The 15,607-nt window shown below is 31.3% G+C and overlaps 2 protein-coding genes across 2 annotated transcripts; one reads left to right on the top strand and one right to left on the bottom strand.

The window, feature by feature from the left end:
• Window positions 1-4,452: 4,452 nt before the first annotated feature.
• LOC129915448 (39S ribosomal protein L1, mitochondrial) lies at window positions 4,453-8,050 on the top strand. Its single transcript, XM_055994991.1, has 4 exons — window positions 4,453-4,745; window positions 4,805-5,114; window positions 7,314-7,619; window positions 7,679-8,050. The coding sequence occupies exons 1-4, from the start codon at window positions 4,555-4,557 to the stop codon at window positions 7,943-7,945; spliced, it is 1,074 nt and encodes a 357-aa protein (XP_055850966.1). The 5' UTR covers window positions 4,453-4,554; the 3' UTR covers window positions 7,946-8,050.
• Window positions 7,968-11,950, bottom strand: LOC129915449 (GDP-fucose transporter 1). The gene is made up of 5 exons (XM_055994992.1): window positions 11,600-11,950; window positions 11,334-11,538; window positions 11,057-11,282; window positions 8,297-8,589; window positions 7,968-8,239 (listed from the first exon to the last, which is right to left on the bottom strand). The coding sequence occupies exons 1-5, from the start codon at window positions 11,674-11,676 to the stop codon at window positions 8,030-8,032; spliced, it is 1,011 nt and encodes a 336-aa protein (XP_055850967.1). The 5' UTR covers window positions 11,677-11,950; the 3' UTR covers window positions 7,968-8,029.
• Window positions 11,951-15,607: the final 3,657 nt, after the last annotated feature.

Genomic DNA, 15,607 nt, shown 5'->3' with positions numbered 1-15,607 from the left:
TCCTTTTTTTTAAATAGCCCCTCCCTACTAAACGCGGGGGTTTTGACCCAAACTACACGCTCTAGCTATTTGGCATATTCCTCCTGAATCACCCTGTGTAATTCCACTATTTCGTATGTTGATCTTTGTATTTTTGCTGATTGGGCATCTGTGGCGTATGAGTACTTTTTTATATAAACTTAGTTCCTATTAATTTCTTAGATTTGACAATTTCATAAATGTATGTGAAGTGCATTGTCTTTTTTTAAATAAATGGTTTAGTTTGTTGAATGTTGAGGAAAGCATAGGCAAATTCTACTCTACATGTCGAAGTTTTTGTACTATACGGACACAATACAGGCTGGCAAATTAGACATAAGTAGCTAACATAGATAGATATAAAGGTGTATTGACACTTAATATACTTAGATTTTGTAGTAAAGAGGCCCCTCTCAAACTTTTGAAATAACATTTTCATTTTGAACTCTGACTTACGGTCATTTGACTCCTTAATTCTTATGATTATTAATAAACCCTGTGAAACTCGTTGTTTGACGATTTACATTTGTCGAATTTTAAAGAAAAGTCATTCATAAAATAATAATGATAGAAATTATCTCAGCCACATCAGATAAAGTCAAACATGCAGAAAACGAAATGAAATGAGTAGTCATTTATAAACAACAAGAACTAAAATGGACCAAAAAGTCTGCCTTGTGGAACTCCCAAGACATTCGAAACCGTCGCTGGTAGTTTTTAGACGAATTTTCACATATTGAACACGATTTTTCAAGTAACACAGGAGCCAATTTAACAATTTTTAATGAATATTAAATAACTTCAGTTCCAATTTAGACGCGTTACGTTACATGACCTAATAAAGCATTTGATTTTCAAATAGGAAATCAAATTTTTATAAATTACATTAGTACCCTGTGGGGTAGTGGTTTAACTGGAGATTCTGGCGCCTCAGCCTCCACAACCAAGACTTGTTCTAGTGGTACTACTTTTTGCCCAGAATTGAGAACCCCTGAATTTCAAGCATATCATTGTCATGGAAAAGTGCAACTCTGCTTAACTTTTCGGACTCTGAGGTAAACTGCAGGCCCTTTTCATTTTTTCTAACTAAATTGTTAGTCACTAATCAGGTTCAAAATTTTTGTTTAAACTAAAAAAATTTTCTTATAAAATTATTTTTATTATATCCTTTTTCAAATTATGTAATTAAGAAAATAAATATTGAACATTGATGTATGGTATGAAAAGAAATGTAAATTCAATTACAGAAACAATTTATTCAAAAATTTATTCGCTTTCGCTGAAATCTAATAAGTGAAAAATCCCCCTTTTTCTAGTTTACAATTTACATTGTTTAAAATAACCTATTTTGCATTTCCTATACAATATTTTTGTTTTTTGAAATAACATAATTTCTGCCAAACCATAACGTTTACCCAGCAGCCTATATTATAATTCACGCAATAGCAGATAAATTGCCAATAACTTAACACTTTTTGAATAAACAACATTCGAAATAAATATAAAATTAGAACAAGCGATACTTAGATATTTTTGCTTTAGCTATATGAGTATCCATCCATTCTTTCAAATGATTCTTCTTACTTTTTCCACTGTCCTTTCTTCTGTCCTCTGCTCCTGGTGTGTACTCTGTGTGTACATAGTCGAATAAGATTGTTTATTTAGTGAAAATGAATTATAAACACACGGATAGAGTATTATTAAAAAGGGGGAAAAACATTCCATTGTCCAGTTCCAGTTCCTGAGAACGTCCGTCCGTCGTTCTATTCTATGCGATGTCAGTCGGTCATTCAACATGACTAAAACTATACGACTACGACATAAGACTTTGAGGTTCTTTTATATTGCAAATTAATATTTAAACTGACTGAAGGCACTATAATTATTGTTTATTTGAAGTGAAGTGGTCGTGTAGTTAACATTTTAATTTCTTTCAATTTAGTTTTTTTTTTTAGATTTTTTTTTTGTTTTTAGAAATATAATTTCAACTTTTTGGATGAAACAATTTCGTTTGAAAGAAATTAAGTCATGAAGAATGGTGGGTGTTATTTTTGTTTATAAAAAGTATATATGCGATGGATCTTTATGATTTTGGCGATATTTTTAGCCATAACGAACATAAATTTTGCCCGAAATAATAAACAACCTGCTCATACTTTTTTACTTTACTTATCCATCTCTATATCTAAGCATTTTGAAGTTTGTATAACTATGATTCACAATCTTTGTATTTTAGGCTACACGTGATTTGTTAATTTTTGTTAGTTTTTTAAGTCTGTGGATCTACCGATTTTATATAGACACGAAAATAACAAAATAAAAAAGAAATATTAACTTTCATATTAATATTCTATGATCATTTTTTGACCATTTTTTCTTCAAAATCATAATTCTTTTCAAAACATTGTGGTAATGTATTTGAATACCATCTTATCTATTAAAAACATATTTATTATATTTTTTTTTTTTTTCATGTAGGAACTTTTGTAGGTATGGTGTTTGTATTACAAATGCATAAAATACATACTTTCACCAGAGTTATTTTGAATACTTGATTTTTGTTGATTTTAGTTCTTAAAAACCAATTTTTGGCAAAAACGACGTACACAGATTCATGAACTTATAATACTTTCCAATCTTCAAAAATCATCAAATTCGTCGAAATCAAATAATTTAGTTAAATACTGTTTAATACCAGTCAGTATGAAGTTAAGCTCATGAGGTGTATTTGTTAAAATTTTTTGTACATGTATTAATATTAATTGACTCTAACGAAAAGTGCAATTTTTTGACATGGATCCAAAAAATCAAGATGATGCTAAAATTATATAGTACCTACAGGTTAAATAGTACATAAAACCAAGAAAAAAAAAAAATTGTAACACTCATGAAACTTGGCAAAAAGTTTGCCTTCGGGATAAGAAGTGTATAAAAAAAGTTGGGTGGAAGGGTGTTTTTTCGCGGACAAGAGGGAGGGGGTGAAGGTCAAAAATATACTGAAAAAAAATTGTTTGTCGAATATCATCATATGACACATGTTTGCAAGGTATTTTTTGATGCTGAATCTAATGACATAAAAATAAAGTCAATACGATTGCTCTAAGAAAAGTTATTGCCGATTAAAAACAAGGGTGCTTGTTTTTTGACTTCAACAAGTAAAATATAACCGAAACCCATGTGAAAAAACATGCTACACTGATAAAATTCGGGATGAAGGTTTTAGATAAAGTTGTGTGTGAGGAAGGTATCATAACAGCTGACTTAAATTTTATTAATTTTTAAAACTTGGTGTAAATGTTTTGGTTGGTATAAGAATTAAGAATCTATATAAAGTGTACAAAATTATCTTGAATGAAAGGGTGTTTTTTTTTAAGAAATGGTGAAATTCGGAATTAGTACCACAAAAACTAGGAAAAAAATGTTTACACCAATGAAAATTGGTAAAAATGTTTCATTTATAACAGAAACTAAGAACCCGAAAAGTCTATAAAAATATTTTAGGTTAAAGGGTGTTTTTTTGGGAAATAAGGAAAATCCGCGATAAGTCCGATAAAATCAATGGTATAAAAGGTACCCTTACGATAAGATAACATATATTCTAGCATAGGTTGTAAGGCGAATGAGATTATTTTCCATACAAACTTCAAATTTGAAATGAAATAATTTCAACATCATTTGGACGAAAAGATCTACATAGTCTAGAATATAAAGTATGTATTTACAAAAGCACCGACACCTTATTTTGAATGGGTCACTAATTTCAATAACTTTGTTCCTAAATTTCATCCACAAGAGGTTAAAATCATCTAATTTAAGGAATTAAAAAAAAAAATCTTTTTCATTTTTGTGTTTTGCATTAACAAATAAAAACTGTCCATATACCTACTGACAGTAACAATTCAATTAATAAATTTAAGTTATAAAATCTAATTTTTCATTTCTCTAAAAATAACACCCTTTCACCTTGGATATTCGAATAAACACACCTCCTCTATGCAAAGTGGTATCTATTCTCAGATGCATCGAAGTTTCTCATCGTACATAATCCAATGGTGTGATTTTTGAAAGAACTTGCCTTCAAATTAAGCGTGTTTTGAGTATGAGACTGATCAGCTCTTGTCGATTCGAGTCCAAAAAATAGTTAGGGATATCGTAGTAAGATAGGTTGCTTTTTTAAACTACAATTTGACTGGACTAAAATGAATTGGTATTTAAAAAATATAGTTTTCGTTTCTTTGTATATAAGTTTGTATTGTTTCCGGTTTATAGTTTCCTTTGTCTATTTCCGGTGTTTTGTTTTGTTTCTTTTGAAAATAACGGTTTTTCTACGTTAAGTCCCAAACGTTGTCTTACGTTACTTACCTCTGGCCATCTATCGCCCACTAGATAAAACCCTTTTGACATACCGCAAAAGTGACAGCCCAATGTTTAGGTTATGTCACAAATTTTTATTTTTTCTTCTCCCAGTCGATTTCGTTCCTAGCTCTTTTTAAAATTAAAAATTATTCAAAAATCCTGTAAAGACAATAAATAAAAATGATAACTGTGGTTTCTTTGATGCGATCACTCGCTGTTCGATCGCAATTATCTTCGACCACTCGTGAATTTCATTTATCTGCTGTCACAGAAGCAGCAAGAAAAGGTACCCGTGAGAAGGCTCGCAAGAAGAAAGTCAAAGTAGAAGTTAAAAAAGTTGGTTTTATTCCACACAATCAAAGGAACAAGGGGTAAAGAATGAATTTATTCCTTCTCAAGTATCATTTTTAATTGTTTAATTATTGTCTAGACTTAACCTGAGCAAAGTTAGTAAGCATGTCGATGACTCGTGGAAGGCTATCCCAAAAGACAATTGTTATGTTGGGAAATACTATCGCTGGAATGTATACACTGTAGCTGAAGCTATCCAGTGTCATCGAGAAACTCATGATCCATCAATGTACAATGTGCCTAATGCTCCACTTGATGTTGAGATTGAGTTGAATATGCAAGCAGAAAAAGCTAATCGGTTTGTAGACAACTTCAATCGAATGGCCATGATTCCTCACAAATTCGATCACGGAGATGAGAGGAAGATTCTTGCTTTTACAAAAGAAAATGTAAGTTACTATAAAGTATAAACCATGACAGTAAACCTGTGCCTGCACAGTTGTTAGAAAAGGCTGTTTAATTCTAGCGTCACTTTTATAAGTCGAGATTTTGGAGATCAAGTTTAACCCTCTGTAGACACACCTCTTTTTTGCGAATTTGGTGTATATTTTTTCATGTCGTTAGAACTTTTTTCTGTCTCACTATTTTATAGAGAATCATATATGAAATTGATGTAGAATTTTCCGAGGAATTCGAATATTGTATTCACTATTTCAAAAAAAGGTATTTTCACCCTTTTAAAGACACTTTTTTTTACCTTAATTCTTTGCCGCCGGGTACAAAGGGCTTAAGTCACAAAATTACACTTTTCGGGTTTTAATATAATAAGAATATGCTCTTTATTTTCATACATTAATCAAACTTTAGTCGCATTTTCCGTCAAACTATCATTTATGACCTAACCCCTTTGTACCCGGCGGAAAAAAAATTATGATGAACACAATGTTCCCATTTAAAAAATGTTGAGATAAAAATCAACAAGAGGAGTGAGTGTGCTTGTATGTGTGAATCTTGATAAAAATCGAGATTCAGACCACTTGCAGAAAAAAAGTCGAAGTAGATTTGAAGAAAAAATGGAAGTAGATTGAGACAAATCGAAGAAGATTACAAAATATCCTTTTTTTTAATAAAAATCTATCTTAAAAAAATTATTGATATTTTTGTGATGGTGCGAAGTAGGAAGTAGATTTTAATTTTTTTTTTTGAAAAAAAAAGAAGTAAATTGGTACCACTGACCTCAAGCCCTTTTTCCCCTCTTCACCCCCTCTTTTAGCTCTCAGATTCACAAATCAGACTCTCAATCTCGCAAATAGAAAACGACATAAAATGAATGCGAACAAAATAGGTCTCAAAAATCCGTCTGTCTGTCAGTCTGTCTGTCGGTCTGTATAAATAGCTAGAGCCTAAACGGAAGGGCCGACCCACTTTAAACTTGGTATACATATGTAGCAGTTTTTGAGCACTATACAGACAGTACCGTTATTTTGACAGAAAATAACGGTACCTGTCATATACAAATTTTATAAATGTTTGATGTTCTCAAAAACAAGTCCTACGATTTTGATTTAAAAAAATTAAGTAACAGTTTTTAGGTCTATCTTTCTGTAAAAAAGTTTTTTTAGAAATCCTTATCGGTTCCATGTACCTACCGATTTTTAAATTTCTCTGAATATCTTTCAAATAACTTGTTCAATTTTAATAATATAATTTTATGCAAAAGCATTTATATTGCCTCAATATAAATTAAAAAAAAAATTTTAAAGAAATTTTTATTTGTTTTTGAAAAATCAAATTTTCGGAAACGTGACATTGAATTTTTTTTGCGAATTTTGATTTTACGTGTGGTTGCTAAAAAATGGCATACCAACTTTTTTTGAAAAAAAAATTAAATTATTTATAAAAAATTAATTTTAAAACGGCTCTAACGATTTTGAATTTTTTTTCTAAAAATGCATCACTAAACAAATGGTCAGTTAGAGTGCAAAATTTTGAGTTTGCCCCAACATTTTTTTCATCTTCTACGTTGGATACTTCGCTTTAGTTAGATGAAGCTATCTTTCAAAATCCTACACCATCTGTGAAGAATTTTGTCGTCTCCTATGTACGTCTACCGGCCTTCCGTATTATTTGCTTGAAATTAGACGTACTTCTTACTTGCAGATTCTATGTTCCACTTTAAGGCCATGTTCTTTTTACTTAAAACTGTTTTACATTCATCCTTCCACCAACATGCATAACGACAGGTTCTATTTTAAGTTTGGTAGATGGAAGTGTAGGTTATTGAACAAGGTATTTCGTTTTAACTAGTGAAAACCTGCACATCAGTGTCAGTACCTCCGATAGGTTATTCTCTTAACTTTCTATTTGCTTCCGAAGTTTAATATTTATTTAAGATCTTATACCTTTGAATACGGCTTTGCTATTTGACATCATGGCAAAGTTAAGATTTTTTGCATTTCCTTTCAAGATTTAGTCCCATTTGCCATAAGTTAAAAAACCATACCGTCGATATGATAACAGTTAAATAAAATTTTTGTCTCTTCCTCAGTTGGCCATTTTTTTATAGTTTTATGAAATTATTGTTATGATTAATAAAATTTTCTTTTGTATTTCAAATAAATAGTTTGACCATTTTTTGTTTTTATTAGCATCTAATTGCAGAAGCGAGACAAGCTGGTGCAAGTCTTGTCGGCGGTGTGGAACTAATTAAAGACATAACCAACGGAGATCTGTTACTTACCGATTACCACTTCATTATTGCACATACAAATATCCTCCCTGAGTTAGTAAGTCTTCGGGGTTTGTTGAAGAGAAAATTCCCAAATCCACGAAGTGAAACTTTGGGAACAAATCTTGCCGAAATGATTAAAAAGTTCTCGGATGGTGTTAGTTATGCTGCCACTAAAGATGAACACCAACAAGATTTTGGAATGATCAAAACATGCATTGGAACGGTAACTATTTTGTAAAAACACCTTTGTGTCTAACTTTTAAAACCATTTAACTGTCTTAGCTCGATATGGATGTTAAACATCTTGAAGAAAATCTTGCATCGCTATTAAAAGATGTCAATTCGATGCGTCCTAAACGTGAAGGCAAATTTATTACACGAGTTCTTCTAAAGAGTCCTCCAAGCAGTGAACAATTGAAAATCGATCCTTTCCTCTATGTACCAGAACAAGGTTCAATTAATAACTCGAGGAAAAATAACAAATCAGCGGAAGTAGCCGAAGAAGAAGAGGATGATGAAAAACCTGAAGCAGCACGTGCAGCCAATTAAAAAAACCAAAACAATATTGCAATTATGTTAACATATAGGACATAAAATTAGTCAGTTTAATTGTATAAATAATGTGTGTCTTGTTTAAATTTTTGTTGCTATTGATGCTCTATTGTGCTGTTGTTCCATTTCTACTTGCTTAACGCGAGCATAACTCGCACTGCCCAATAGGACAATCGCATTCGAAATCCACCAAAGTGATGATTTTGTTTCATTGAACCATTGTGTAGCTATAACAGTCTGGGTGCAAGCTTTTGCTGTGCCAGATATATTGTGCGTTAATGGTGATGTTACCTAAAAGTAAAATAATAACAAGTTATATATTTTTCCGATCGATTGTAAAAGTTTTACCTTAATTTGTAAAGATGTAACGTAACCAATGGCAAATCCAAAAATACCACCAACTACCATCACCGAAATGAACCATCCCGAATATAAATTTGGATAAGTTATAATTGCATTTAATTCACCGTTAATTATTATCAACGGAAGGAACAATATACTGGAATAGAAATTGTTGTAGTAACTTAATAACCAAATTTCTTGGTTAACATGTGGTAACGCCTTCTTTGTGTGAATGGAAAACATTGATACACTCAATGATGCAACTACTCCGTATAATGTACCTTGCCATGAAAAAGACTCTGAAAAAAAGGGTAGATTAAATATTAATTTTCTTGGTTTTACTTCAATTACTCAGTTTCATTAGGTTTTTGAAAAGTAAAGTCAGATAAAGCGAAAAAAGGTTTAACCTAGTAATAATGCTATTATAAATTTTTTTTGCTACTGACAAAATTTTTCATGGAGACAGTGAACGACAATAAACATACAAAGACTTTTGGGAAGATCAAATGGTATAAACTGTATAAGGAAAAAGGCGAAGCTTTTATTTATAATATACAAAACTATCTGTATAACAACACCAATATAGTTCGCAATGAAGTGAGTACAAAACAAAGTATGTGTGATCTCCTACAGCGAACTTTTATAGAGGGAAAGTCACCTTCTTATAATACAAAGGCGAAGCTGTGACAATTACCGTTCAATTAACGGTAATTATGATGAAGATCGTTGAGCAAGTCTTGGGTACCCGACTGCGAAAATAAATTAGTCTATCTGATGACCAGGGGGCCTATTCTGGTTCTGTGAGTAAATGAAACGAACGAATAGTTTTCACATTGTTTTCACTTTTACTATTCATTTGGTGATTCTCTCTTTGTGAATAAAAGCAATCAATGATAAAAGCCGTCGACGCCAAAACATCTTGCGATTTCCATCGCAATACGCTCAAATTCGGTACAGTTTTATATATTTTTTTAGAGAACGAGAATCGGTTTTAAGAGTGAAAAAGTGAAAATATTTTCGATTCACTTATTCACTGAACCAGAATAGCCCCAGTGCTGGTTTGTCGAGGGTAAGTCAACCACAGATACAATCCAGAATATTAGAATCATTATGGAATAGCATCAGGATTGCTTGCAGGATTTGCTTATCACTTTGTTTGATTTTGAAGAAGCATTCGATCGACAACCATGAGATCTAACATGAATGACCCTTAGGCAACGAGAAGTTCCAGAAACTTATTGGATGATAATTATGTTATTACAGTATGTGTACACCGCGTCTTGAGTCCTTTGCTTTAAATTACATTTCTTAATTAGAGTTTTGATTACCACTCAGGACGAAATACTTTGTTTTACACATCGGCTTGTCCGACGTATTCGGATTACAGGTCTGCAAGGAACGATTAAATTGATCTCCTGATTAAAATATAAATTGGGGACCCCTGGGCTTAGTGCCCCCCGTAAAACTTCAATTAATGAACCAACTATAATCTTCATATATGGATGATTCAAATTTTGATTACCCTAGAAAACTGAGATTGGGCAACGAAATTCGGACCCTGAACAGACCGCTTGCAACCAGACAACTAAAACAGATCCTTAATAGCTACAAAGCTGACACTGACATTAAACTCATCCAGGAAGTGCGATGCAATAAAGTAGGTATAAGCATTAAGCAAGATTAAAACTTGTGTGGAAGTTTTCGACCAGGGACCCAACTACGTAATTTGGTTCTACAAAAAATGTGTTCGAATTCGCAAAAAAGGGATCTCTGTAATTCTGTAACAAATGAAAATTATACGTCTCCTGTCATGTCAAATCCTTTTGGAAGATCTTAATTGGTGTTTTTAATTTCAAATACGTTTGAGTAGAAAACAAAATTTGAAATTAACTTTCGAACAGATGCGAAAGTAGAACAAAGTTACATAGTAGGGCGCCAGGCCAAAACTTTTGATGAAGGCGTCTCTCTAAGTTTTTTTCAGGGCCCACTAGAAAGAATAAATGTAGAAAACTAATTGAAACACTACGAAGGGTTGGCTGGAGACTTGGTGGGTATACAATTTGGTCGGGGAAAAGTATCCTTATTGAATAAAAACACGGCATATAATGCCCTCATCTTAATGAATGAGATGAATTCTTTAAACTACAGAGGTATTTAGTCTTCTCAACATCGCATATACAACTTTGTAAGCTATTTTGTGTGATCGCCTAGAAACTTTGGCCAATGGCCGGCTTCTATCACTGAAACTTTTGATACCCAAAAAAGGTTCAGACAAGGCGATGCAATTCAAGCATAATTATTTTCATCTTCCTAGAGGAGTAATAAAGGTTCCAGTGCACACATGGACAGTGCAAGAGAAGATTCAACCACGAGCTACCAGGCCCTGACAGTCACAACGACTTTTGGGCATTGGACTGGAGCTAGGTACCCAATTGGATAAAGACCCTAGTTTGTTAAGGACGAGATCTACCTTCCACTGTTACATGGAATTTTTGTACGGCAAGGCGTCTGAGCTAATTTGGATCTCAAAGGATTCATTTCGCCTTTGGCTTAGAGCAATTAGTTTTGAGTAATTTTATGTCATCTGATGCGGAAAGGGACCCCAATCAACTTGTCGTGCGAAACTGGAAGCAGATGGCTTAAAATAGAGGTGGCTGTTGGTTGAGTACCTAAGTAAAGGTTAACTGAGTTTATATCTCACCCTACAATTGCTTCCATCTTAGGAACATGAAAAAAGATTGTAAATGTTAAGTAAAGAAAAATTACCTGTCAGACTCTCCTGATCAACTCCCAAAAAGAATCCCAGAACTATAGCACCACAACACATAATACTCTTGAAACTAGTCTTTTGCTTCAGCATAACATACGAAAGAATAACATTAAACACAGTTGTAAGTGATCTTCCAACATAGTAAAATGCAACTCCCACATATTTCAAGCATAAATTATTTGTGGCAATCATTGATGTAAATACAAATGAAAGTGGTAACATCTAGAATAAGATAGAATTAGAATATGAATTAAGAAGATAGAAACTTGTTACCTTTCGAAATGTATCAATGTCAAGTGGAGTTCCTTCCGGGAAACTTATGGTATTTGGAAAAAGTAGAGCCAGTCGGCTCATAACAAAGCATATAAATGTAGAAACTACACATTGGAACCATGTTACAAAAAGTGGTGCATCCAAGTCGATATCTTTGCTACTTAAAAGTGCTTTATTTACAAATACTGTTAAGATTGATACAACCCTAGAGATAATTTATATATTTTATTTATTTAATTTATTATCATTTAATTAAATAAATTTACCAATATAAAGCAACAACCATAAATATTTGGAAATACTTAAATGCTAATCTATTGTGCTCTTCCAAAGGTTTGTACATCGCGTGGCTGTTTTTTTTGTTTCTATGTTTTTTTTTTTTTGTTCTATTCAATTTCAGGTTAGCCTCTCATTATTTGTTTAAATTGTTTAATTAGATTCGTTTTTCTATTATCTTTTTTTGTAGGTATGTATTCTTTTAATTTTTCATCGAGAAAAAAAACGCTTGCGGCTTTTTCGTTTTTTCTGTGTATTTATTTTTGCCGATTATGAAAAGTGTCACTTCTTCTTGGCAGAAGCAACAGCTGTTAGCTGTCAGTTGACCGCTAATTTATGCACCTGCGCAGTGTAGTAATCACCTCTCACCACAAAAAAAAAAGGTGAAATCGTTGTGAGTGGAAAACGGAAGTTGATTTTTAAGGTATTCAACGACTTTAAAATCGATTTAAAAGAGGATTTAAAAGCATTATGAAAATCGTCCTTATCACGAATTCCATTCGTATCGAAATGCCGAATCGCGCAGAATCCATTCGTAATTAAAAATTTCTGAACTGAATTGTTAAAAGTAAGGAATTATTGAATTTTTTTCACTTTTAATTTTTTTAAAACGCTCAAATTTTTATTTATTTTTTGCTTTGTTGCCCGAGGAAATTCTTTTCTTTTTTTTTTCAGAAAAGAAAAATCATTACCGATTAGCAATAACATTTACCCCTATTACCGATGTCGTAAACGACATCAAAATATACGACAAGACTCAATTTGCATTCTATTTGTCACTCGTTTTTTTTTCGTGAACAAACGTAAGTCGAAATGAAAAGTGAATGGAATCTCAATCAAAACTTTGTTTTATTCATGTCGATTTCCTTTAAAAAAAAATCGAATTTAAATCATGTTCGGCACATTGGGTGATATGCATAAAAAGATAGTACTTAATTAAAGTAAAAGGTGAAAGTAAATACTATAAATTCTAGTAAAAGGTAAAATTCATAGTATTTACTTAATTTCGTATGCATAAAAAAAGTACCTGCTAGCAGGCAAATACTTTCAGTAGATACAAAATTCATCCAAGTAAATACTAGAATTCACCCAAAAATTATAGTAAATACTTTTTTTTAGACGATTGGTATTCGTTTCGTATTTAAGCCTAGTAGATATGCTGCTGAAGCGAAACGAAAATTTTCTTACATAACAAGCATAACGAAATTGTGAACGAAATTTTTTTTCAGCTTGGACAACGAAATTCTTACCTATGCCCGAACATTTGGAAAAATTAAAATCATTCGTCACTAACATTTAATTTTGCACGGTATTTTACTTACTAAAAAAAGAGTTTTTTTGACTTTGGAGACCTACACAAATTTTCGTTTCGCTTTAGCAGCGTACTAGGCCTTACAAATACATTTTTTCTTAAAGTTTTACCGTGTAACCCAATACAAATTTTTACTGTTCCTACAATTTGAGTTTGTAAACATCTTTCGTGCTATTTTGTGAGTCAAAAATAAACTTAACAGCAGCATACAAAATCAAATTCGAGATAACAATCGGACATGACGGCTCTAACGATTTTGGAAAAAAAAAATGTTATGTGGAAAATTTGGACCCTAATTAACGGTATTTCCTTTGAACCTTTTTTTTAAAACGACACCACCGATTTCAATTAAAACTTTTTAGTGGCCTTAATATTAAAATAAAGAAAAATTTTCAATAATTTAATATTTCAAGCAACTTTTGACATAAGAGCAAGTACGTACGACCCAGTTTTGAATTTTTTTTTTTCATTGCGAATTCCTTAAAATATATTATTCATGGCTCATAAAGTTAAGATACCATTGGCAATTCAAATATGATTCAGAGTTGAAATTATGTCTTGAAACTTGACATTAGGTACTTAAAACAAAATGTATTGTAAAAAAAAATTACTTTTCAATTACAATACTGACTTACCAAAAAATTGTTTACTCAACCAATACGCATTTTCCGTTTCATATTGATAAAGTTTCTTTAAATTCAACTCTGAGCTTGATTAACGATCTTTATAAACTTTTTGGTAATTGATAAATAAAAATTCTGCCATTTCGACAAATATTAACAACCATCCATTTTTAAGAAATGCCATGAACCGATAGCGTCTAAATGTGACTCAAGACTGCTATTTATAAGTTTCATGGCTTCATAACTGCGGTTTAAAAAAAAAAGTATATACTATCAATTTTACAAGTTGGTATTTTGTAACTTTGAAAAAAATCTAGTAATTCCTAAAGAAAAAAAGTACTTACTAGTTTTTATGCATATGGAGTAAAGTATTTGCTGAAAAAGTTCATCCAAAAAAGTAGTTACTATGACTGATAGTAAATACTTAATTTTCAGCATTTACTTGATTTTTATGCATATCAAAAATAGTATATATGTATACTTGAAAATTCTCTAGTAAAAGCATTTACTAATTTTTATGCATATCACCCATTGTTTATAAAAATAAAATGCACGAGTGGGTCGCACGAACTTAGTCTTAGAGTTCAAATTGCTAGAATTTTTAGGACTATAGATACTAGTAAATGTAATTATCGTAGGTACATATGTAAATACATATAAAAGCAAAACAAAAAATAAAAAAAAAACATAAAAATCGGTTTTCAAAGGAATAAAACAAAATCTGAAATCAAATTGCCCTTCAAGACAAGTATGCAGTTTCATTTGTTTTACTAAGATGCATTTTTAGAAAAAAAAAGTTCAAAATCGTTAGAGCCGTTTTGTAAAAAAGTATTTTTTTATAAATAATTTCTTGGAAAAAAAGTTTTAAAATAAAATTGATACCTAGCCATTTTGTAGAAATCACTAACCAACATCTAAAACCAAAATTTCAACAGAATTAAAAAAAAAAATTACTAAGATAATAGAGCAAGTATAAATTTCTTTAAAAAAGTGCACATACGCCACAGTGAACAAAAGTTTTTTCTTACTAATTCGTATTTTAGCCATAAAAAATGCAACAAAATGCATAGGTAGAATTTGATAATTTAATCATTTTTAAAGCCGAAAGTTCGCTAAAACGATTTGCATATAAGAGTGTTAGAAAATCTCCATATAGGTCTCTGTATATATGTATGTAATTCTTTAAAAAATTAAACCCACAAAAATACGTATTTTAGCCATAAAAAATGCAACAAAATGCATAGGTAGAATTTGATAATTTAATCATTTTTAAAGCCGAAAGTTCGCTAAAACGATTTGCATATAAGAGTGTTAGAAAATCTCCATATAGGTCTCTGTATATATGTATGTAATTCTTTAAAAAATTAAACCCACAAAAATACGAGTTGCGATGAGTCGTGCTATGTATTGAGTCGGGGTGTATAAAGTCGTGTAGTTTTGAGTAAGGCTATACCCTTCCCAATTAAAACCCGAAAATTACAAAAGGGGAAAATTGAAACCCTATTTCGGATTGTTATAATTTTGTTTTTTTGTTTTTTGTCCATGGTTTTAAGAAGGAACTGTGGGTCTGTTTAATGAATGTGTTCCGCACAAAAAAGATCCGAAAAGTACAAGTTTTTGTGTTTCATGAAATAAAACTCACCCCAACTTGTTCTAAAATCTGTCATTTTATGTTTCATGAATTTTTTCAGCACAGAAAAGTTCAAGTTTTTCTGCTCCTACTTTCGGGGTAGAGCAAGTGAGTGAGAAATGTCAAGCACACCTGTTTTTATTTATTCAAACAAAAATATGATAAAATGAATAAAAAATATTTGAATTTCTTAAGAATCTTATAATTTATGAATAAAAAAATTTAAATAGTGAACAAATATGACAATTTATTTTAATTTATTTGAATGAAAAATCATTACAGTCAATTTTTTTTTATTAAATTTTCAAAACTTTTGGGCATTTGTCAAACCTATTAAGCTTGGAGTTCTAATTTTCTAATCTGTTTTGTTCTGACAGTTTTCACGTATTTGTGCTGTTCTGATCTGTTCTATTCTAGATTTTCTTCATTAAAC

This window comes from Episyrphus balteatus, chromosome 3 (assembly GCF_945859705.1).
Source record: "Episyrphus balteatus chromosome 3, idEpiBalt1.1, whole genome shotgun sequence".
Taxonomy (NCBI): domain Eukaryota; kingdom Metazoa; phylum Arthropoda; class Insecta; order Diptera; family Syrphidae; genus Episyrphus; species Episyrphus balteatus.
This window is presented reverse-complemented; position numbering and strand designations above follow the sequence as displayed.